Source organism: Oncorhynchus mykiss, chromosome 15 (genome assembly GCF_013265735.2).
Source record: "Oncorhynchus mykiss isolate Arlee chromosome 15, USDA_OmykA_1.1, whole genome shotgun sequence".
In the NCBI taxonomy this organism is placed as follows: Eukaryota; Metazoa; Chordata; class Actinopteri; order Salmoniformes; family Salmonidae; genus Oncorhynchus; species Oncorhynchus mykiss.
Genome location: NC_048579.1, coordinates 22,643,192 through 22,669,607, shown reverse-complemented (window position 1 = coordinate 22,669,607; position 26,416 = coordinate 22,643,192). Strand labels below are relative to the sequence as shown.

The following is a 26,416-nucleotide window of genomic DNA, read 5'->3' as shown; positions in this document are numbered from 1 at the left end:
GGAGCACTTCTAAGAATGATATTGAATTGAATTATGTAGATCACACACTGTGCACTATATTACAACTGTTTCCTCATATCCACTTGAGGAAAGTGTTGTTGGCACATTACCTAAATGTATTTGTTACTTCATGTCGAGTGGAAAATCATAATGGATTAGCCCATTATTCTAATTACATTATTGGGGAAGGTATTCATCATGAGCCTGTCTTGGAGATCTAAAATAAAGTTAATAATGTTTGGTATGAGGCTGGAGTGAAGAGTTAAGTAGGGGTAAGGGCCCCTCAGAGTGCTGATCTAAGATCAGTTTGGCCTTTTAGATCACAATGAGTCTGATTACATGGACAGGGGGGGACCTGATTCTAGATCAGCACTTCTACTTTGAGATGCTTCATGAATATGGGCCCAGCATGTCTCCCTATTAAGAGACTATAGTGTAGTGGCATCTCCACTTCAAGGTGTGACCCACTGTGGTCCGGTGTTATCAACCTGACTGCTCCCCTACTGTAATAGGATAAATTAAGAGCCCATTGTGGAGCTTTCGCGGATGAATCTCATGGACGTCTGGTGCGAGTGTCAAATAGATGAGTGTCCGCACATAAAAGTGGCTGATTAGATTAAACGTGGCCAATCCCCTTGATGTGTAGGATGACATTGACCATGGCACTGTGCTAGCCTCCCTCTGCAACACTCCCAGATCCCTCTCTCTCTACTCTCTCTCTCTACTCTCTCTGTCTCGACCCGCCCGATCAGCTTGAAATGAACCCAGAGGGGGGGGGGGGGGGGGGGGGGGGGGTGGGGGATAGGGGAGCAAGGGAGAGAGAGAGGCTCCTATATTCTGGGATAATGGAGCTGTCGCACTGTTTTGATTCAGGGCATTGATTCCATCTTTAATTGCTTATGGCTTCCACCGGATAGTGGTTTTGGGGATATCAGAGTAATGTATGGTCGTGCAGAACAGTTATGGCACTGATCACACCTGGATATGTAGTCATATGTGCCAATAATCCTCATATCAGTTGTGCCCTTGATTGTCTGAGCAAACGCCCATTTCCTGACATGATAGACTTTGTTGAATGAAAAAGAGAATTGTCTGTGCCTTGTTATTGTTTATGAGTCACACCTGTACAGCCATAACTCTAAATGGACAGGGCACAAGGCAAAAGCTGAAAATAACAGCCATTATCGACTGGATCATTGTGTCCTTTGTGATGAATGGGAAATGTCCAAGAGTATAGGCACTTAGCTGGGCTTGGACTGGAAGGTTACACAGGTCATAGCTCAACCCACATCCCCTCTGACACGCCAAAGTCCCTGCACTTTGACTGACTCACACCATACTGTACTGTGCTGCTACGCACCTGTAACCACGCTGACAACCAGTCTCTGATGGTAAATGGAGTCAGAAACCACCTGGACGAAACAGCAGTTAGCCGAGCTGAGATTCTTGCTTAACAATTTTCCATGATGCATTTGGAGATGAGTGAGCAACAAGAGTTTTGAATTAAGCCCCTAATTAGGACTCCCAGTGAAGGTTTATATACTGACAGATTATAAAAATGTCCACTTCTACGACCAAGACACCCCGCCACTTTTGATATTAAGCATTTCAAGTTGGGATACACGATATATCGGTGAACATATTGGATGTCTAGTTTAACGCTGATGTGCAAAACCGATGTCAAAGCTGACGTGCATACCTATATAACGATGCAATGACGCCACGTAAAATATTGCACTACACGTGCAACACAGAATTCCTAACTTATCCCGCAATGTCTGCTATGTGTATAGAGCAGTCATTTGCAAGAGAAAGAACATTTCAGCGAGACAATTCGAAGGGAAAATCCATTAAAGCCAAGATAATGGAATTCATTGCTTCTGACAATCAACCATTCTCTGTCATGGGCGATGTTGGCTTTCGCCAACTGGCCGAGCACCGATGCACACTACCAAGTGCGCTACTTATCAGATGTTGCCCGGCCGGAGTTACACAGTAATAGCGTCACTGCTATTAGCTTCATGACATACATATTACAGAACGCCGTTTGGGTCTTTGCGTGTCAAAAAAGATACAGTGCACTGTCAAAGCTGTACAAAAAAGTCTGCAAGTATGCAAACATCAGCCACGAACAATGTGTTTTCAACACCGCATTGGCATCATTTGTTCGACCGCAACTTCTGGGGTAGCTAGCTTTAGCTTAGTACCTAGCTAGCGCCAACACAACCAGCAATGATCAGTAGAAACTGCAGTCATTTTCATTATTCTTAGCAATGATTTAGGAATCATCGTGAGTAAGTAGTAGCTAGGTTGCCACTTGTTGTTCACCTATTGAAATTTAACTTCAGTTCATGAAAATAAATAGCTAGCCAGCTACTTAACCCTTTTGCCCAAACCTAAAGTTATAAGCAGCCAGCTAGCTTTATCTGGCTAGTGAAGCTCGACCGGACCGGGTTATGTGCTGTGAATCTAGCCACAATAAAGATTAGGGACAATAGTGGAATTTGCAGTTTGCCTTAAAAATTAAAGTATGTCATTGACAGTTATGCAAAGGAATACAAATAGTAGAATTATGCCATACTTTTATTTTGAAGGCTAACCGCAAAGTCCACTGTTGTGGCTAGCTTCACATAGATGGGTCCGATAAATTAGGGTTATTTTAGATGATGACACCTAGCTAACTATAGCTACTGAAACAAATATCGCTTTGCTATGTTTTTGGGGAAGAACATTGTTTGCATCCATGAGCTAGCTAGCTTTTTTTTATGGCCAGCACTGTAGGTGTGCGAGACAACTTTACCAGCATCATAGCATACATATTGATAAATTGTTGTGACATGAAATACGAGTGATAGTGTAATGAATGTGTAATAACTATGTAAAAATGTATGAATGCGTTCAATTATTATGTGATGTGCAGTCACATTCGGCTCCTGATTGGTCAACAAGCTTAATTGACACGTCAAATAGTGTTATTTGACACATCAAATAGTGTTAAATAGTATATTTTTTGACACGCAAAGACCAAAACGGCGTTCCATATAAATCCTGGTTGAGAATCAAACGACTGAATAAATTAACAACGAAACAGCAAGTAAGTGAAAGAAATAGGTTTTGATTTATGTTTTACTGTTAATGGGGAATGCGTAAATGCCAACTAAATACATTTTGTCAGTGTGGTGTGTGTGTGTGTGTAACCTTTATTTAACTAGGCAAGTCAGTTAAGAACAAATTCTTATTTACAATGACAGCCTACCCCGGAAAAACCTGGACGACGCTGGGCCAATTGTGGGCCTCCCTATCTGACTCCTAATCACGTCCGGATGTGACGCAGCCTGGATTCAAAATTCAAACCAGGGACTGTAGTGATGCCTCTTGCACTGAGATGCAGTGCCTTAGACCATTGCATCCATGTGTATGCTAACTATTTAACTGTACTAGAATGGTTAAAAGGCTGCTTAAATTTTAAGTATCGGTTATCGGTATCAGGGTTTTTTTGGCAAGGAAAAAAATCTCATTTCGGTGCATCACTAATTTCAATGGTACGCCACCTTGTTTTGTGACACAAATTTTAAGTCTGAAAGAGAAAAAGGCAAAGCAATCATTCAGCAGAAAGTGAGAAGTTTCTTCTATACCACAATTTGTATCATTATTGGAAAGATGTTTTGTTTTTCTTCGCTCCACAGACCTACACTGTAAAAATAAAAAAATATACAGTACCAGTCAAAAGTTTGGACACACCTACTCATTCCAGGGTTCTTCTTAATTTTAACTATTTTCAACATTGTAGAATAATAGTGAAGACACCTAAACTATGAAATAACACATATGGAATCATGTAGTAACCAAAAAAGTGTTAAACAAATCAAAATATGTGTTATATTTAGGATTCTTCAAATTAGCCACCCTTTGTCTTGACGACAGCTTTGCACACGCTTGGCATTCTCTCAACCAGCTTCATGAGGTAGTCATCTGGAATACATTTAAATTAACAGGTGTGCCTTGTTAAAGATAAATTGTGAAATTTCTTTCCATCTTAATGCGTCAGTTGTGTTGTGACGAGGTAGGGGTGGTATACAGAAGATAGCCCTATTTGGTAAAAGACCAAGTCCATATTATGGCAAGAACAGCTCAAATAAGCAAAGAGAACCGACAGTCCATTATCTTAAGACATGAAGGTCAGTCAATACGGAATATTTCAAGAACTTTGAAAGTTTCTTCAAGTGCAGTCGCAAAAAACTATGATAAGTCTTATTATAAAACTGGCTCTCATGAGGACCACCACAGGAAAGGAAGACCCAGAGTTACCTCTGCTGCAGAGGATAAGTTCATTAGAGATACCAGCCTCAGAAATTACAGCCCAAATAAATGCTTCACAGAGTTCAAGTTAAACGAGACATCTCAACATCAACTGTTCAGAGGAGACTACATGAATCAGGCCTTCATGGACGAATTGCTGCAAAGAAACAACAACAAAAGGACACCAATAAGAATAAAAGAAACAAGATTTCTTGGCCAAGAAACACAAGCAATGGACATTAGACCGATGTAATCTGACCTTTGGTCTGATGAGTCCAAATTTGTGATTTTTGGTTCCAATCGCCATGTCTTTGTGAGATGCAGAGTAGGTGAGCGAATGTTCTCCGCAAGTGTGGTTCCCACTGTGAAGCATGGAGGAGGTGTGATGTTGTGGGGGGCTTTGCTGGTGGGACTGTCAGTGATTTATTTAGAATTGAAGGCACACTTAACCAGCATTGCTACCACAGCATTCTTCAGCAATACCCCATCCCATCTGGTCTGCGCTTAGTGAGACATTTGTTTTTCAACAAGACTATGACCAAACACACTTCCAGGCTGTCTAAGGGCTATTTGACCAAGAAGGAGAGTGATGGAGTGCTACGTCATATGGTTTGGGATGAGTTGGACCGCAGAGTGAAGGAAAAGCAGCTAACAAGTGCTCAGCATATGTGGGAACTCCTTCAAGACTGTTTGGAAAAGCTTTCCAGGTGAAGCTGGTTGAGAGAATGCCAAGTGTGTGCAAAGCTGTCAAATATATTTTGATTTTTTTAACACTTGTTTGGTTACTACGTGATTCCATATGTGTTATTTCATAGTTTTGTTGTCTTCACTATTAATCTACAATGTAGAAAATTGTAAAAAAAATAAAGAAAAACTCTTGAATGAGTAGGTGTGTCCAAATGTTGATTGTTGATGTTGATTCAACATACTGTACAATTGTAAAGCATGCAGCTGTGATAGGATTGTGAGTTTGCGCAACAAAATGTTCCACACAGAAACTTTTGACTGTGTGTGCCCAACAACTTTTTTACTTTGCAATCTCACAAACATATTGTAGCTGGTTTAAATTGTATGTTGAACCAACATTTATTTTTACAGTGTACACAGAAACCAATACTGTATCTGTACACAGTTTGGGTTTCCTTAGCTGTTTGAAATTCAAGGTCAATGTCTACTTTGGATAAATAATCTTGGGATTCCATGCTCTCAGGTGGGAGAAAAGAGAAACCATTTTCAGTGAGTGAAATAAGTCATTTCAATCGATGTGTCAATCATGGAGCAGACCAGATATCTATTTGAGGGGGAGAGGTATCAATCACCCATGCGTGCCAGCTACCAGGAGTGTTAAGCGTTACTGCTCTGTGGTGCCTCAACACCCTCATGTTGACCTATGGTGACAGGTTATATCATGTGGTTGTGTAACGCATGTTTACACATTCTATATGTGGATATACCCCACTGTTAGGTTGGCTTTACATAAAACAAAGCAGTGGAAGTGGTATGATACAATATGTGTTATTGGCATCATTGAGGGAAATATGTGTATTTGTTTCCAGCTGGAATCTCTTTCATTTGATTCTATTCCGTATGATTGTATCAATCCCCTCAAAGGGAGTGATAATAATTCATCAAAATGACTGATATCAGTCCAGGTACTGTACTTTAGTAATTAGTGCACATGTATTATATTTGATTGCTTGTTTCTCATCATTGTTAAGGCTCTGATATTTTTCAGGCAACATTTAACCTAAGCCTGCATTTTAGTCTCAATGTTATTGTATTTTTTTGTTTTGTTTTTAGTGGTATGTGATGCCCATTTATATGTTGCATCATGTGAAGCCTACTGTTTTAACTTCAAAGCATGTATGGATTCCCCCCAAAACTTCTAGACGGGCACTCATATTCTCTCTCTCTCTCTCTCTCTCTCTCTCTCAACTTTCTGTTGCCTAAAAGGGGTCTTTTGCATTTAGAATCAAAAAATCCAGTGAAGCACAGCTTTTCAATAATGCAGTACATACAGTACCTTCCCTTGGTATGCCAATTGCAAGGAAAACATGGCTTTACTTTTAAACCCTTAAGCAAGTGTAAAATAATATTGATTTGAGGTATTCAGGTATTATTGCGGTTGAGGAATTTAATATGTGCCAATGCCACATAAATACGACTTTTGCTCAGTTTCTACAGACTTAAGTAATTTCTGAAGGTCATGGGTCAATACTTTGCTAAATACTTTGATTGGTCAATGAACAGGTCGTGTGTACAGTACTTGGATTGTTATGCTACTGTACAACCCGTCACAGTGTATGATGTACACAACTGTACAAGTTAAGAATAGACCGGTAGTTATGAAAACAAAAAGCTGTAGATATTATGCTATCTCAAGATCTGTAATCCGTCGGTGATTTTGACTGAAATACCACAAGATGTTTTTAATGGTTGATTGATGTGCCAATGAACTTCCATCAAATTGGATAATAGCTTATAGTGTTATTAGACTGTGCATATTAAAGTTAGCTTCATAATTACAGTGATTATTCAACATGAATGTGAATAATGTATTTGAAAACTTTTTTTGTTATAAAAAAATACTAAGGGTCTTTCCATACGTAGCCACTTCTTGCCCAGACGCATTAAACAACATCAATGCCAGTGAAGATATCTATATAGAAAGTGTAGCAGCAGTCTTCCTTCAACATCTATCCATAGAAATCCGGAGGTAGTCTAGAAGTTATTTTTGTAAGATGTTGTTCTTCCTTGAACTATGTATGTTTGAGATCCCAAAGGCTCAGTTTCATCTCCTGTCTTTTTCTCCACTGTGAGTCACAACACACAAGCCTCTGCCAATTTTGAAAAGCCAATGCTTTACTTGAACATATTTCTTGAAACGTAATCTTGTGTCCTGTTTCTAGACTGGGAGCATCTCAAGGGCTGAGTAGGAGTGTTGTTTCGTCCACACGACTCAGCTTTTTCCTTTTACGGAATGTTCATTTAATTGAATGCCTTCTAAACAGCACTGCAATGCAGACATTATTACTTTACACTATTTGCAGAGTGATTTATCTCAAACCCTTTTTACAATTCCTCTGAGAAGATGATAAATGATGCAGATTTAATGCAAACAGCACAACAATATATGCAATGCAATCATGAGCTACATGTACAGTATTCCCAGTGTTGGGGAAAAAAAGTACCCAAATGACATACTTGAGTAAAAGTAAAGATACCTTAAAAGAAAATGACTTAAGTAAAAATGAAAGTCGCCCAGTAAAATATGACTTGAGTAAAAGTCAAAAAGTATTTGGTTTTAAATATACTTAAGTATATAAAGTAAATATAATCGCTGAAATATACTAAAGTATCAAAATTAAAAGTATAAGTCATTTCAAATTCCTTATATGAAGCAAACCAGCACGATTTCCTTGTTTTGATTTATTTACTTATGTAATTTACAAACAAAGCAATTGTGTTAAGTGAGTCAGCCAGATCAGAGGCAGTAGGGATGACCAGGTGTGTTCTCTTGATAAGTGTGTGAATTAGACAATTGTCCTGTCTTATTAAGCATTAAAAAATGTAACGAGTAAGAGTGGAGTAAAAGTTGTCAAAAAAATAAATAGGTAAGTAAAGTACAGATAGCCCCCAAAAATACTTAAGTAGTACTTTAAAGTATTTTTACTTATGTACTTTGCACCACTGAGTATTCCAAACTTGTTTTGTCCCGTCTATTTAATATTTGCTATTTTTAACACCTTTGCACATTTGGAAGGCTGTTTAGCTGACTGAATCTGAGTCCTACACTCTCTCTCATATCGGGAGATACTGCTGTGTAACTATTTTACATGTAATTGCCATTGCAGCACCTGACACTTGACCAATTGCACTGGAGCCTTTGCTGCTCTTTTCCATGTGAGAAGAACTCAAGAACATGATTTCAGTGAATATAATTAACATTAACAACAGATCTTGGGCCATAACGTCTTGAGCGCCTACTCAAGAGTTAGTGAGGTTTGTAATTAGCGAGCACTTACAAGGCTGCATGGTGTTTTATGTACTCCAACTTAACACACTCTAACGTTATTATCGGCCACTTGATGTTATCACAGAGGACTTGTTTAAAGGTTCAGAGATTTTGTAAATGAAGTTCACTTGTAGTTCCTAAAACACATGTTAAAAACGGCACACTTGAAAATGGTGTCCATATCAGGACAGCCTCAGACAATGAATCAAGATTGACCGTTGTCTTTCTAAGTGTGCATGTTTTTTACATTTTATTTTTTACATGTGTTTTGGACTCTAATTTATTTGTTACTAACCAGCAACTTAAAGAAAACACATTGCTGTACACAGGGCTTCTACTTTTTGAATCAAATCAAAGTTTATTCGTCCCGTGCACATGAAACAGTGAAATGCTTACTTGCAAGCTTACTTCAGTCATGGTATGCCTTAGTGCCAATTTTTTAACTGATTGAAAATAGCTGCTAATAAACCTTTGCCTGTTGGCTGTGGTCAAATGACCAAATCACCCTCTAGTGGCCTTATGGGTGGAACATTATTAAACATTTTCATAATTTCATAATTTCATAATCTTTTTCATAATCTTTTTTTTTCTTCTCGAAATCCAGTGTTTCAATGTCAAACAGTTTTGTTATATTTCAGTCTTCTGTGATGTATATAAAGTAATAGTGGGATGCACACTAAAAATAATTTAATACATTTCAACTTCTTATCTAACATTGTACAGCTGTCTTACTTTATTTAAGCCCATAACCATGTGTGTGATGTGTATGTTTTTGTTTCAAAGTAGATTTGTTTAAGACTACCAATAAACACCGTGTGACCCTGATTTAGCTCACTGCAGTAAAAAGGTTTTAAAGATCGACTCCACATTTGGGGAAACAACACCATTTTCACCCGGCGCATTTGTTATCGTCTCTGATTTGTTGATGTAATGGAGGAGAAATGGAGGAGAGGAGCACAGTAGTCCACACATTGTGACGGATTTCATTACGCCGTACGGCATCTTCATCTCGTCCCGCTACTGGACGGAGAGCATAAGGTTTCACAATACAAAATGGAGGAGCATAGTATCCTGTCAGAAATCACATTTATTTTGGAAGATTGAAAAACATTAGCTTTATTTAAGATAGGAGAAACATTGTTTCAGGTGATAATAAAACATGTTTCATTTAGTTACTTTTCCCTCAACTTTCCTCAAGTCAAGCTAGTTTACAGAGCAACTAGGTTGAAGATACTGTAGCTAGCGACCTCCACCCAATAATGATCATTAAAAAAAGTGTCATTACCATCACAATGAAATATAACAGGAGGCAACAGTCAAAATATAATTGGCTTAACAGCGAATGTGTATTATTGAACATTAGGCTACTAAAATAGTACTCACTTATAGTAATGCGTAATTGTCCCACAAGGCCATTGCCGAAAACCACATATTATTTTCTTGCTCTGTGGTTTGGTAACTTCCTGTTCTATTGACGGACTCTGGCTCAGTTGTTTCGCAACTGAGCCTTCAACCGCAAGGGGGCGCTGCGATACCATTCCGTTGTGGACAGTCCCCATTGAAATGAATGACATCAGGCGTAACGCAACGGACTGCTTAGATGTAATGTGAATGGGGATTAAGTGTTGTAAAAGAAAACGCAGTACACATTCTGCTATTCTATCTCGAGTGCAAGGGGAAAAGAAAAGTGTTAGTTGTTTGTAGTAACTAGTTTGTTGTTGTAATATCCAAAACTGACGTGGCAGTTCCACCAATTAAAGACTCAAGTGTTACCGAAAGTGAATCTACATCCAAGTTGATTATCTTTTGTTTGGTTGTTGGCTTGGGCAGGCTCTAGTAACGCTATTGTGAATAGCTTGTTGAGCTCAAGGGGCTTAGGTGAGCTTTTAAAGGATGAGAGGGCGAGTCTAGTTGTTTATTAATGTGTAGTACAATGTGCAACAAGCATTTATCAACAGTGAGAAGTGGTGTGTTGCAACAGATTTAGCTAACAGCTCGTTTACATCTGTAGTCCCCGTGCAGGTGAACATAAAAACAGGAAAACATTATATACGAAAGGACAACATACATACTGTACATCAGACATTTCAAAGCATGAAGGACATAGAGACACGTTTCAGCACGTTGTTGCTGATGATTTTATGAAATCAAGGCTGCCAGTGATTAAATGTAACGCAAAGGCCTTATTGACAATAACAAAAGGATCATAACAGAAATAATGAAATAAGCCAGACAATCGTAATGAGTGGAAGTGCATTAGGTCTATACAGTATTTCAACGTAGATATTACCATATTTGGTTGCAGGGAAATGGGCGGCCCCTTGCTTTTTACACAGTAATTGTGGGACTCATTTTACATGAAGTCAATTTCAGTTTGCATGAGAAACAGCAGTGTGTCACAGTGGAGGGTTTTTGTAATAAAGAGACAAGAGATTGAAATTGAGATACTCCAAACGGCTGAGAGTGTGTCGAGCTCAGAAGGCAGCCAGGCGTCGAAAATGAAATATAAATGAGAAAGCAATGGCTCTTTTGTTTCTTATTGTCACTTTAAACTTTTGCATCAATGTCAAAAGACATTCAGTCAATCTAAAGAACGCTTGTAAATTATACAGAACACATTCGGAGGCAAAGGGGCATCTTTATTGATGAAAACGGGCATTCTAAGACTACAAGTCTATTTCCCATTTGAAAAACCAAGCTATTCAGTTCCGCTGAAGCTACAGATAGGCTTACACTTGTGTACATTTGTATAGATTTCTCTCATTATGAAATCAGCACATTTCCGTGACAGTTAAGTGTCTGATGACTCACAACGGCAGTCTGCAAGTGGCCTATAAATGTCTATTACACTTCAAGATAAATGTCTGGATTCTGAAATAATATCTGAAATTCATTATTTCACAATTAAGTAAATTGCATTTGTTTGTACAAGGCTAAATGACTAATGGAGTTCGACAGTTAAATGCCCAGCATTTTTATGGTTCGCAAAGCCAATGGAAATTCACCAGACCCAATTGGGATAAAGCACCCCATAAAGCTGTGATCCAGAACTGAACTGGAGAGACAGGCTAGGCATACTCCAATCTCTTTCTGCTGGACCTATTCTCTGGTCATTGAAGGGTAGATGAATGTCAGAATATTTCACATTCTATGTCCACTTTAAGAAATACATGATGTCTGAACACAGAGGGAAACCAGGTAGGCAGATGTGAATGGATGTCTTTCTTTTAAGAAGATGATCTACCCCAGGTGACATATATTGTTTAAATCAGGGGGCAGTTTGTCAAGAAAAAGATTGAGATAGAGGACTTTGGTGAAATCCATGCAGAAGCCCCACCAATTACCTTCACATCACCACAGTGTTCATTTCATCACCAAAAATAATGGCTAAAATATTCACCAAGCACCTATTTTTCAGTGACAATTGACGAGACTATAACTGACTAAAAAGACCCAGAAAAAAAACTATAACTAAACAAAAAATATTTTTCAGTTCCCTAAAACAAGTCGAGACTAAATTGTCTCTGTGACTAAAATCAGACTACTAAGTGGACTGGACAAGAGTTTTTGGAGAGATTGAGAGCTTTTCAATTATGAGCACAATTAATAGGAGTGGGAAGGACACTCGGCACACACAGCCTATGCTACATCAGCTCATGAGCGGCGGGGGAGCAAGCGATGAGTGTGTGCAGACAGGCTCCACTCTGGCTCCGCCTCTGATCATACACATTGCACAGGGGACTCTCTTTCTTCCCCGTAGCTAACCAGTCAGCACCAGCCTTCTAGTTAGATACCCTTTTCCTGGTTAAGAAACACAAGCTGTTTTAAGAAATTAAAAACAATAGCAGAATTAAGTTTAACAGTAATACAACGATCTAGCTATGTTTGTCGCTCCCTTGAGCATAGACACGTTTTGTAATTTGTAGTCTCGCTCATCCCTTCTGAATTTTATAGCCAGGTTCTGTAGCGAACGTACTAGCCAAGTCTCCCTCTTTTCCTCAGAGGAAACAGCTTGATTCTAGCCATTACCGTTCAAAATATATGTTTTTTCTCTGTTTTTTTCTCTCTATCGTGCATTGGCGGGCCGCATTTTACATTCAATAAGCATATCGCGGGCTGTTCTAAAAGTATGCTACTTGCGGACCGGAGTGTTAACCACATCAAACACCTGAAACAGATTTTTCTGCAATCTAAAGATATAATCCTTAATGCTTAATTCTATGTCAAAAATGTGTTACTTTTCCCGTATATCTAAGCATACATCTTGAACTGCCTGTATCCTGACAGGTGGTTATTTTTTTAAAGAAACAAAATATGCTTCTCAGCATCTTTGCTAAAATCTAGGTAAACTATTGAAAGGAATGTGAGTCTTATTCGATACATTTAGTAATTGCTTGCTTTTCTAAAGTCTTTATCCTACTCTGTTTATCTTATACCCTATTGCCTAGTCACCTTACCCATATACATACAGTACCTACCTCCATCACTCCAGTATCCCTGCACATTGTAAATATGGTATTGAAACTGACCCTGTATATACAGTAGTATGCCTACTTACTTACTTATTGTGTTCATATTTCTTCTTATTTCTTGTGTATTTTTTCTAGTATTACAATGTTATTGATTATTGCATTATTGAGTTTTTAGTTTGCAAGAAAGGCAATTCACTGTACATTCAAACTTGAAACTACCAACCTTGCCAGCAGGCATGCCAGCTAAGATAGTTAGACAAGCTAGCTACTCTAACTTGATCGATAGCCTGAAATGGCTTCTTGGTAAATAGTTATGACATTGGGAACCTATCTGGACTAGCTAAAGCCAACTTCAACTTTATTATTTTTAACAGGACAAATCTGATGGGGAACATGCCCCTGTGCCCCCTATGGGCAAGACGCCTCTGTCTTTAAGCTACACCTTGTTCAGTCATGTTACCTCATTAGCTGGTTATAGCTAACAACCTGGGGCACGTTCAGCAGGACACAACATTTTGGAACGTTCAGATAGATGTAGAACAAACATGCCTCTCTGGCAAATAGAATAAAAAAATAACGTAGGTTCTATTCATGGAATTTCTATCAGCAACGTTTTCTAACTAAACGTTGCCCTGGTAACATTACCAGTAGTCTATGGATAGAAAAATGTTTATTGACTAAATCCCTCTTGCCACTACACCTTATCTGACTGGGTAACTTTATATTTAGTTAATATGGACCCTAGTGACTCGTCTTGTGACTCAGCCATTGGTAACTCGGACTTGGACTCGGATTGAAGCATAGGGGACTTGGGACTTGATTTGGACTCGAGGTTTAGTGACTCGACTACATCACTGGGCAAAACAGTCATCAGCCCCCGTTCTACTTTTGGACATAAATGTGGCTGGGGGTGTCTGTGGAACTGTGATAACAATGGCAATGACGGGACCGAGTGATGGAGGTGCAACCCATACTACTTTGCGGCACCATCTGGGGATTGTGATTGCCTCTTCAACCTCAGGAGACTGAAGAAATTTGGCTTGTCACCAAAAGCACTCACAAACTTCTACAGATGCACAATCGAGAGCATCCTGTCGGGCTGTATCACCGCCTGGTACGTGAACTGCTCCGTCCACAACCGTAAGGCTCTCCAGAGTAGAGGTTGACCGATTAATCGGGAATCGACGATTAATTAGGGCCGATTTCAAGTTTTCATAACAATCGGAAATCTGTATTTTTGGGCGAGGTTTAGTGACTCGACTACATCACTGGGCAAAACAGTCATCAGCCCCCGTTCTACTTTTGGAAATAAATGTGGCTGGGGTGTCTGTGGAACGGTGATCGGCCGATTTGCCGATTTTAATATATCTATTTTTGATACCTTTATTTAACTAGGCAAGTCAGTTAAGAACACATTCTTATTTTCAATTACGGCCTAGGAACAGTGGGTTAACTCCCTAGTTCAGGGGCAGAACGGCATATTTTCACCTTGTCAGCTCGGGGGATCCAATCTTGCCATCTTACAGTCAACTAGTCCAGCGCAATAAGGACCTGCCTCTCTCTCGTTGCACTCCACAAGGAGACTGCCTGTTATGCAAATGCAGTAAGCCAAGGTAAGTTGCTAGCTAACATTAAACTTATCTTATAAAAAACAATCAATCATAATCACTAGTTAACTACACATGGTTGATGATATTTCTAGATATTATCTAGCGTGTCCTGCGTTGCATATAATCGGACTTAGCATACAAGTATCTAAGTATCTGACTGAGCGGTGGTAGGCAGAAGCGGGCGAGTAAACATTCATTCAAACAGCACTTTTGTGCGTTTTGCCAGCAGCTCTTCGTTGTGCTTCAAGCATTGCGCTGTTTATGACTTCAAGCCTATCAACTCCCGAGATGAGGCTGGTGTAACCGAAGTGAAATGGCTAGCTAGTTAGCACACGCTAATAGCGTTTCTAACTTCACTCACTCTGAGCCTTCTAGTAGTTGTTCCCCTTGCTCTGCATTGGTAACGCTGCTTCGATGGTGGCTGTTGTCGTTGTGTTGCTGGTTCGAGCCCAGGGAGATGCGAGGAGAGGGACGGAAGCTATACTGTTACACTGGCAATACTGAAGTGCCTATAAGAACATCTAATAGTTAAAGGTTAATGAAATACAAACGATATAGAGGGAAATAGTCCTATAATTCCTATAATAACTACAACCTAAAACTTCTTACCTGGGAATATTGAAGGCTCATGTTAAAAGGAACCACCAGCTTTCATATGTTCTCATGTTCTGAGCAAGGAACTGAAATGTTAGCTTTCTTACATAGCACATATTGCGCTTTTACTTTCTTCTCCAACACTTTGTTTTTGCATTATTTAAACCAAATGGAACATGTTTCATTATTTACTTGAGGCTAAATTAATTTTATTGATGTATTATATTAAGTTAAAATAAGTGTTCATTCAGTATTGTTGTAATTGTCATTATTACAAATAAATAAAATACAAATCAGCCGATTAATCGGTATCGGCTTTTTTTGGTCCTCCAATAATCGGTATCGGCGTTGAAAAATCATAATCGGTCGACCTCTACTCCAGAGGGTAGTGAGGTCTGCACAACTCATCACCGGGGGCAAACTACCTGCCCTCCAGGACACCTACACCACCCGATGTCACAGGAAGGCCATAAAGATCATCAAGGACAACAACCACCCGAGCCACTGCCTGTTCACCCCGCTATCATCCAGAAGGCGAGGTCAGTACAGGTGCATCAAAGCAGGGACAGAGAGACTGAAAAACAGCTTATATCTTAAGGCCATCAGACTGTTAAACAGCCACCACTAACATTGAGTGGCTGCTGCCAACATACTGACTCAACTCCAGCCACTTTAATAATGGAAATGTATGTAAAAAATATATCTCTAGCCACTTTAAACAATGCCACTTAATATAATGTTTACATACCCTACATTACTCATCTCATATGTATATACAGTACTCTATATCATCTACTGCATCTTTATGTAATACATGTGTCACTAGCCACTTTAAACTATGCCACTTTGTTTACATACCCTACATTACTCATCTCATATGTATATACTGTACTCGATACCATCTACTGCATCTTGCCTATGCCGTTCTGTACTATCACTCATTCATAAATCTTTATGTACATATTCTTTATCCCTTTACACTTGTGTGTATAAGGTAGTAGTTGTGGAATTGTTAGGTTAGATTACTCGTTGGTTATTACTGCATTGTCGGAACTAGAAGCACAAGCAATTCGCTACACTCGCATTAACATCTGCTAACCATGTGTATGTGACAAATAAAATTTGATTTGATTGTTCTTCTCTCTCTCTCTTTCGCTCTCTCGCTCTCGCACTCTCTCTCGCACTCTCTCTCTCTCTCTCTCTCTCTCGCTCTCTCTGATTAGAATTACATCTAAAAAGAGTGGCAAAATGACCACTGCATCACCATCAACTTTGTCTTGGCAATTCAAAAGAGAATGGTCTGTCTGAGACGGTGAGGGTAAAAATGTTAACTTTTGTGTCTGACATCTGTGAAGCTTGATGACGGCAGAAAAATAACAAACACTCAATCTGTCTGTTATTAGCATTGATCAGAATTGTAAATATGTATTATATTGTAAGTATTGGCATCTCTGAAGTAATTATATACTTGACACAAAACACTCTCGTTCCGGTTTTCTTAAGTAGCTCCTGTACTTTTCCAGCCTTATTTTAAGTCTCCCGTGGAGCCGACAGCGTTTATCCCCTCTGTTGCTGTTTCTTTCATGGACTGGTTTAAAAGAGGCTCTGCATTTAACAGACTTTCCCAGGAATAAGTCCATTTGAAATGCAATGCCAATTCCATGATATGGACTGAGTGTTTGCTATAGTGCCAGAGTACTGCCACCAGAGCAAGAACGTGGGCATGTTTTACATTTTTAGCAGACACTCTTATCCAGAGCAATTGGGATCAAGTGCCTTGCTCAAGGGAACACCAACAGATTTGAATCCCCAATATGAGTAGATTAACAACCAGCATCCTTTCGGTTACTGGCCCAGCACTCTTAACCTCTAGACTACCTGCTGCTCAACCTAAAGCTGGGTCACTTTTTGATGGCTTTGTGTTTTAACTTCTTTGAGTCTCTTATTTGAATGTTGGTTTTGGGTAAAGCCTCCAGACAGTTAATTATGTTTCATATGCCTATAGAGAGAACATTTTTTAAGATGATTATGATTTATAATTATCGCTTGTTCAGTCTCATTTATGAGGAAACATTTGTCAATTTGTCAAAGAGTATAATCATTCTGTTTTCGAACTGCCTCCTTTTACTGACTATCAAAATCCCTTTATTTTATTGATTCTTTTCACAAAGCTTTTCATTCATTCTAAATGTACAGAATGGGGAAGAATATGGGATTTCATTTTCTTTCATTTTAGTCGATCTTTCGTTCAATTGGTATGTTTTTGCTTCTTCCATCTGGGATAAACTGTTTATTGATGTAGCTATCAAACATTTATAGCCATCGATGAATGATGCCGCATTTACACCTGAAATGTACTTTTGAGGAATGCCAGAGGCTTTTTGACCATTTTTGCTTCAGTGACTGTGAAGACTAGACTGGTATAAAAATATATCTATTTTATATTTTTTTTAGAGTGCCACACTCATACATGCTGACCAGACCGCCATCGCGTGCATGTTGATTTTGTCCACCCACATCAGACACGATCAGGACACGCAGGTTGAAATATCAAAACAAACTTTGAACCAACTATATTATTCTGGGGACATAAACATTTATGGCAATTTAGCTAGCTAGCTTGTGGTTGCTAGCTAATTTGTCCTAGGATATAAACATTGGAATGTTATTTTACCTGAAATGCACAAGGTCCTCTACTCCGACAATTTATCCACAAATAAAATGGTAAACCGGGTTTGTTTCTAGTAATCTCCCCTCCTTCAGGCGTCATCTTCTTTGGACTTTATATTGAGGTTGGAAACCAACTTTAAGGTGGATTACCACTACCGACTGGAGTGTGGACCTCAGTTCATCTTCCAATCACCCACATGGGTATATGCTCCTAAAAACCAATGAGGAGATGGCACGTGGGTATATCCTCCAAGACTTGCAGTGCGTCAAGCGTCACCAATAGAACCAAGTTCTCTTTTAGCGCCTGGCTTCACAGACGCTCATTGGCGCGCGCAAGCAGTGTGGGTGCAATGATTGAATAACATGTATGTATTTATTTTGCCACACACGCACACAACGCGAGCAGTGTGGTCAACATGTTAGAGTCTCGTAATGCATTGATGTCTCCCTTTCAAACTTATATTCAGCTTTTTTAAGTGTATTTTTATTTTCTCTGTTTTCTTAGATGGAAATGATACCAGAGCCTGATCCAGACGACGAAGGGACTAAAATAAGTGTAAGTTATTGTATGTACAGAGCTTTTACAGTGTCCATACTAGGGCAACATCACATGTCCTAATATGGACACCATAAGTATGGACACATAAAACCATCACCATTACAACTATTTCGCTACACCTGCATTAACATCTGCTAAACAGGTGTATGTGACCAAACAAATTTGTTTGATGTTTCTGTTGTCATTACATGGTTCTTTGTACTGAACAACCAGTCATGTGGATGGGATGTAGTTGCTCCTGCATCGTTCATTGAACATCTCTGTATCTTTATCTCTACAGACGGTGAAGGTACAGGGAAACGACATCTCCCACAAACTGCAGATCTCCCGGGTGGGGAAGAGTGACGAGGGCCTGTATGAGTGCAGAGTCACCAACGCCAACTACGGAGAGCTGCTGGAGTACAAGGTCCAGGCCTACCTGAATGTGAACAGCACCAGGCCCCGCATCAGACCGGTCAAGAAGACGTCCCCCCTGTCCCACCTGACAGCAGATAAGAAGCCCCGCAAGACAGGCTCCACAGCAGCACAAGACGGCATGAGCGCCGACCAAAGGGTCCGCTCTACCTCCAGCTCTCAGACTTCATCAGCCAAGACAGTCAAACACAGTTCAGGTGAGATAACGGCGCCAGAGATTCTGCTTTGGTTTTTCATATAAATATTCTTCCCTTCAGTAGGGTAAATCGTCAGCCAATCCGTCTAACTATTTGTAAAAAAAAATTATGTCTTTAATTCTGCCTGTATGTCAGTCTGCTTGTCCATCTGCATGTTTCTTGTCTGTCTTCCTTCAGTCTGCTGTCCGCTTGTCAGTTTGTTCCACTTTAAAGCAATTCACCCATGTAGTTAATCAAAAGGACACTGAAGGACACTGTAGTGAGTGAACATTACAATTGAATGTGGAAATACAGCAGAAATAAAAGCCCAGACTGCAGTTTGTGATTATGAGGCAGAGGCGCCCCAAATTATGCTGACAACTGTGTGGCGCTGAATGCTCTGTGCAGTGTATGACACTGATAAATGTTCCTCTATTGCTCCCCCTGCGGTCTTACCTTTACTGAGCACTGTTATGACTGGAGGACAGTTACATTGCTGCAAATGCAGGTTTTTTGGTCGATGAACAACAATTGTCAAACAATTGGATGAAATTAGACCTGTGAGAGTAAAACGATTTTCCACGTTGCCTTACCTGTAAACGATGGCAACTGTTAGCCGAGTCGGAATTAAGTGCATGGTGGTTTGCCTGCGTTACTTGCCTGTGCAAAGAAGACCAATGTGTCAGGTCTAGTTACCTCACAGTCTGCATATATTGGTTTTGGCACTGTTGGTTTTTCAACACTTTGGGTCACTGAAATGAAATACAACAAATGTCCCAGAAGTGATATGTACTGTACCAAAAGGCCTTCAACTTTGTTTAAACCATGTGGCAAGTCGCCAACCGGTTCTGGAAAATAACTGCTTTCATACCATCTTCCCAATGTGCTCATACAACTTCAAACACAGAAGAAGGAATACCCCTGTCCTATCAGACATGGCTGAGTGGTGAATGACACTGAGAACAGGGAGAATTTGTGAAACACGGGTGTATGACATCGAACCTAGCTTCTGTACATTCTGATATCACTAATCCCAGCTGGGATTTGCTACACAAGTCAGACTGTATTATTTTTAAAAATTCAGTAGCCCACCACTAGCTCCATCATGTAGGCAGAAAGATGGCGCCAGGCCAGCTCTCTCCCTATGGCAGCGGCATATGCCTGGGTGACGCACCCACTCTTAGCAGGGAGGTCACTCTACCTTATATTTCAAATCTGTATTCCATTAGACAAAATAAGGAGTAAACTGGAGACTCAGGCTGTATACTATTGGTGGTGGATCAGGTGACTTTACTCTGTGCATTGTAAAGCGATTAGAGTCAGTACTTGTACAGCAACAGTATTTGGTTTGGTATTTAGTAGTGTAGTACTCATGTTGTAAACTAATTATTTAGTTTGGTTGTGGCAAATTATAGTTTTTTTTAAAGCGTTTCCTGCGACATTACTTTTTCAGTATTTATCTAAGAATTGCATTTAAGCTATATTCAGGGGTTTGAGTATGTTTTAAGGTGGGGCTCTCGTGGATGGTGTGAGAGATTCACTGCAAGTCATCAGAGCTGTGTCTATCGGCATGTAAACCTAGTCCAGCCTATCAAGCTGCGAGCTGATTCATTATTCTCCATGTAGAGGATGTTTTGGCCTAGCGTGATTGCTGCTCCTCTGTGGCAATACTGTTCACTTGATCACCCCGGGCCAAATGAAATCTGGCAGGGAGGAACAGCGGGTTACAGGCCTCCGTCTTTTTCCTCCTCCCGATATTGAGCTTGGCCGAACCATAGTGTCCCCAGACAATTCTCCTCTTAGAACATTGCTGTGCTTGGTCTGACGGAAAAATCCAGTAAATGTCACCATGATTTAGGGAATATTTCATTTTCCATTTCCTTAATGCTGCCTTTGTTTCGTAGGATGACATTTTTTTTGTGCCTCTTTTTCAGTCCCGGGCAGGTACCAGAAAAAGTTCATTAGGGAATCTGGTTTCTTTTGATTCTTTTGGACCTTGAATTCTATTTTAGCTTGTGTGTTGCAGGGAGATTAAACAGAAGAAAATCTTGCGTCAATATACAGTAGAGCATTGCCATTCAGAATATCTCCCTATCTCTCCCTACTGTACTATAAGTTCTGTATCATTATCCTTTGGACAGAAATGTATCGATGCCTTTTTCCTGTAGTTTTGATCTTATCAATTCAAGGACAATGTCCCTGAGAAGCAAATTAACCAAATGCGCATAAGACTGCCAGGCTTTTCAGTATCATACAGTTGTCAGATGGTGATGCACAAACATATATAATGTTTTTTTGTATTCCATATTCATATTTCATTTAAGAATAAGATCATTCCATATGTGCACAATGTATAGAATGTTTCAGACTAGTGCCATGATAGCTTTTGCATATATTTCTCCGCAGCAGTACATGTTAAAGATAAGAACTGTGCACATATTTTGTGTGATGATGAGCACTGTGTATGTCCTGACTGTATGCCTTCATTCACAGGTACTAGGATAGCTACAAGCTACGGACTTGCCATCCTGATTCTTGGCTGTGGCTTTATGAGGGATACCTTGCTATAGTTTCAAGAACGGACTTTTCCTCCCAGTATCACTATGTATGGCCTATTATTACCACCAAGCAGACAGCACAGTTGGCCCTTTTTTCCCCCCACCGCTACTCTGCACCCAATGAATTCTTATTACCCATTGTACACAAGAGCCACCTTCTCAAAGGCCAGCTGCGGGATTACCTGTTGTGCCAATGTTTCTTCAGCACTCCCAACAATTGAAACAAAATGGAAACCGACAGTGTCTACTTGGAATATCTTTCACAAATACTCTTTATTTTGGTTTCCTGCAATACATTTATTGTGTCAAAGTAGAAAACAAAAGGATCTATATTTGTGTAATATATGAGTATATAATTGTTTTATTTCAAACTCCTTGAACTGTTTATAGCTTACATTCACTTTGTTGATCATGTAACTACATTGTACAAGGGTATTCATGCCCCACCCAAAACAAAAGAACTACTAAAATACAACAAAATGATGTATAGGCCTAGTTGGATTGCTAAATTAGGGCAACTCGACATTGTATTATTTTAAAATCTGCATATGTATAATCTGCAACTACAATTCTTGAACTTTGTTATTATGGATCTGTTCTTATTCATTCTCACATTCTTTACTTTTGTACGGTATTTCCTTTGGTATACAAAAACAATACTTCCATCTCTTGTAATTTCCTGATGTGCAACAGCTTCACATGTTATGAAGCATAATAATGTCAATGTTTATATGTGACTGTGCCAGCAGACCATTCGTTAAAATTTGGCTGCACTAATATTGTAAAAAGCCATTAAGAAATGGAATGCTTCACTTAGAGCACAGCTCTAATATTCAAATATGCTCCATTACTGAAAAGAAGAATCTAGGTACTGCTGTAGCCTAATGCTCAGGGGCATTGTCTTTGTGTAAAGAATCTCACATTAGCCAAGAAGAGTTCTTATGCCATTTGATGGTGCAATGATGCCCCAACGGTATCTATAGTATACGAGGAAACAGTTTAAAGGTCTTGTGATTAAGAAAATGGTTTTAAATTGTTCTCGCTCTTGTCCATTCTCAATGTTCATCGACACAACGCTTTGACAATCTGACCTCTTGTTTCAGAACCCGTTAGCAGAAGTCATGGATTCTACTGTTATACTAAACTGTTAATATATATAGAATCTTTCTAAATGTCTATCTGCAATGTTCCATAGACATTCACCACTTGGAATCATTTCAATTCACTATATGGATGCACCTATTTTATGTAGCGTCATTGTTAAGTGCAATGACCACTGGACATATTATGCCACCATAGCTAAGGTATGAATAGGTGGTATTGGTAATCGTGCAGCAACAGTGCTTCAGATCTGCCTTTCAGTTGAGTTGAAGAGGGTATCCATAGACTGAAGAGAGTCTCCATTTTAAAATGTATCATGTGACCAAAGACCGTGGCTATGGCCATACAATATTGACGCTCACCAACATCGATCTCTTTGCACATTGCTTATACTGTAGCCTAGTGTTCTCACATATTGTGCCCCTTTATTCCCTATCTTTTTACAATCTCAGAACGAGGCGGACAATCTGCCCAGATTCACAAAGCACCATCTGTCCATTTCTTCAAATCGTATTTAAAATAACAGCACTTTGGATGGAATAATTACATGTATTGGCAGTACAAAAAAATTACTGGGGCCACTAAGAAGCAGGATTTTGCTTAAGGTCTCCACCGTAAACAGTCTACAGTCTTCTGTAGATAGCGCTGCTGAACTCAGTGAGGGATCTTAACCTGTTGATACAGCAGTTGGAGTTAGCTGACAGAGCAAATAATACAGAGGAATCCAGCTAGAGACATATCCTGATCAGCAAGTCTTGTCAGGGTACAAAATGTGTGGGCTATATACAGTATTTAATCTGCGCTGGTTCCCGGGATGAGAACAGTTAATCTAGCAGAGCTGTGTCATGCTGCTTAACCTCAAATCAATATTAGGCTATTGTCCATTGAGTAAAAGTTATTTTATGACTATTATCACAAATCCTAACTGTTCAGTTTTGAGGAAGAAGATTTTGAGAACTTGACATCTGCTAGTAGAATGTTTATCACATACTTCTCCAAGCAGGTAAAATGGATAGCATATCTGTGTGCACAGTAAAAGAATGCCTTCAGTTTATCAAATCCCTGTATAAAATGTTAAAAATAAAATAAAAAATCTGTAAAACTTGTAAAGTAATCAGCATGTAACCTTTTTTATCCAAATGTTTAAAAGCAGAGACAAGTTATGTTCTGTATTTGTAACAATGTTGTCATATTCGTTGTGAAGCACTAACAACAGGAAATGGAATTTAAAAACAACTTTATTGACAGTCTGTTAAGGAGGACCACTTGCCATGGCAGTGCACACCTGTTGCAAGGCCAATTACTTCAACACGAAATGGAATCACTACAGAGTACAAGTTCAAGCAAAGTGGATATATAATTTAAAGGATCGACAACAGTCGTCTGATAAGGGAATTGCAACGTCTGACAATTGTGGTGGCTAACAAGCAACGAAGTCTCAGTCCATCAAACAAGATACTATATTATGACATTTGAGCAACACAAATCCATGGATATTGTTTCAGAAACAACACAGCAGTTATGTTTTGTTTATGACGCCGATGTCCATTGTTTCAGCTCCACATAGATGAATTGTTTCCTTATTACGCTTCATCTCAATGCAGTCTTATCTGTTTGTTGAGCTGTCAAAAATGTTATGACCTGTAATTTTCATTTTATTTGGTACTGTGTGAAGCTTCTGTACTGGAACGTTGCAGCAGTTTGTATTATAATGATGATATCAGAAAAATATTTAAATAAATCATTTTCACAGATGGGATTCAAACACCGCTTCCTCTGCTGGATTCCATCTGTTAAATCGGTAACACATTATGACTTGACTTAGTGAGTACATTGGATGTAGTTCACTGGGCGATCATAGTGTGGCACATAATGGGGCACGTACTGCGCATTCAACCATTCCGAGTGGATATCAGGACAAAGCTTAACGCTGTCTGGTCAAAACACCACTGAAGGTTTTAGAGAGGTCCAAACCACAAAAAGTATCTTTACCCTGGTTGCAATTATAACAACTAAAATGTTTTATCCAATAAGATTGCAAGGATGCCAACTGGATATTCGTATTTTCAATTAGTTGTGTCTATTGGCTCACAACACCATCTGTGGCATTGCTATCATTAAAGTCTGCTGTAGGAGAAACTGTTTTCTGCACAGGTTGCGACGTTGTTACAACTATACAGTGTACACAATATGGACACACGAGTACGCATGTCCTACTATGTACACTGTACAGCTATAAAAACATACTTTTTTTATAGAAGAGATCTATCTTTAGTTACTGTATGCAAGATTGTGTTCACCCTTGTATCATATAAATGTAATTTAGTAAATAGTTATCAGAGTTATGAGGGGGTGATCAAACAGATTCCCGGTTCCTGCTAAAGATACCCACAAATTCTCTACAACGACGTTGGAGGCAGCTTATGGTAGAGAAATAAACATAACATTCTCTGGCAACAGCTCTGGTGGACATTCCTGCAGTCAGCATGCCAATTGCATGCTCCCTTAGAACTTGAGACATCTGTGGCATTCTGTTGTGTGACAAAACTGCACACTTTGTGGCAGTTGTTTGTGGCCTTTTAATGTCTCCAGCACCTGTGTAATGATCATGCTGTTTAATCAGCTTTTTGACATGACACAAAATCTGAGAGAAATAAGCCTTTCGTGCATGTGGAACATTTCTGGGATCTTTAATTTCAGCTCATGAAACATGGGACCAACACATATAAACATGTTGCGTTTATATTTTTGTTCAGTGGTAGTTTGAAAATAAAGATGATAAATGTACTTTGGTGCTAACTTTTTACTCCAACTTATTGAATTTGACAATGGCGCATGCATGTCACCTACTCAGAGAAGACACAGGTATTTGTGTACTTTGTCGTTGATTGCAGAACTGGGCAAGCAGAGACGCAGTGTAACAGCTTGGTATTACTGGAGGGCTGTAATCGTACATGTTGGTTTGAATTCAGTCTAAGTACACTGTGGTCTAACCGCAACTTTACTGCCCTGAAAAAAATGCTCTCACATGTCATCCAGTCATCCTTTTGAAGTATGTGAAAAAAATATATAAATACATTTAAATTCAAATTCGAAATTTGCTACTGTGGATATAATCAGGTTTGTTTAATCATTAGATTCGGAATGAGAAAATAAGAACATTTAGCAAGGACGGTGCCAGCCATTGGGCCCATGGGTGGAAACGCTAGATGAACATCAATGCAAAATGATGCCTGGCTTGTGTTTGTTAATTTGGTCAGCACCAAGTCCGTTATTTATGCGGAAATGATTGCAACCCAGCCTCCAGCACTTTAATCGTGGTTCGGGCTCACTATAGCTCCACAGGGAAGCATGGCTGGGGAAATGATTATATGAATAAATCTGGGGATGGCAGCACATTCACATTCAGCCACTGGATTCCAAAGTGTATTAATCTGATAATAAATATACTATATTACAGCAACATGATCATTCCCTATGTAGTCTGAGAGTGTAGGATGAGGCGTAGATTAAAATAGTGATAAAGAAACGCCTGGGAGAGTATAGTATATCTGTTAAGGTGCGTGAATGAGGACCCAAAAGCGAATTAACAAAACAGAGTTACTTTAATGACGAAAACAAAACGTAGGCTCAGACGGACAGGCAGATTCCGACAGGACAGGACAAGGTTACAGTAACACGACGATGGTCTGGTTCAGGCATGAATGACACAAACAAACAAACAAGAATCCGACAAGGACAGGAGCAGAAACAGAGGGAGATATAGGGACCTAATCAGAGGGAAAAAGGGAACAGGTGGGGAACGGGGTGAATGGGTAGTTAGGAGGAGACAGGGAACAGCTGGGGGAAAGAAGGGGAGAAAAGGTAACCTGACACGACCAGCAGAGGGAGACAGGGTGAAGGGAAAGGACAGAGACAAGACAACATGACAGTACCCCCCCACTCACC

General features: G+C 39.5%; 1 protein-coding gene across 1 annotated transcript in view; it reads left to right on the top strand.

The window, feature by feature from the left end:
- Positions 1-25,267, top strand: part of LOC110489807 (V-set and transmembrane domain-containing protein 2A) — a 32,046-nt gene extending 6,779 nt beyond the window's left edge. Inside the window, exons 3-5 of the mRNA XM_021562728.2 lie at positions 18,166-18,216; positions 18,500-18,830; positions 21,303-25,267. Coding sequence (XP_021418403.1) covers positions 18,166-18,216; positions 18,500-18,830; positions 21,303-21,379 — 459 coding nt within the window. The 3' untranslated portion in view covers positions 21,380-25,267. The remainder of the gene's footprint in view (positions 1-18,165; positions 18,217-18,499; positions 18,831-21,302) is intronic.
- Positions 25,268-26,416: the final 1,149 nt, after the last annotated feature.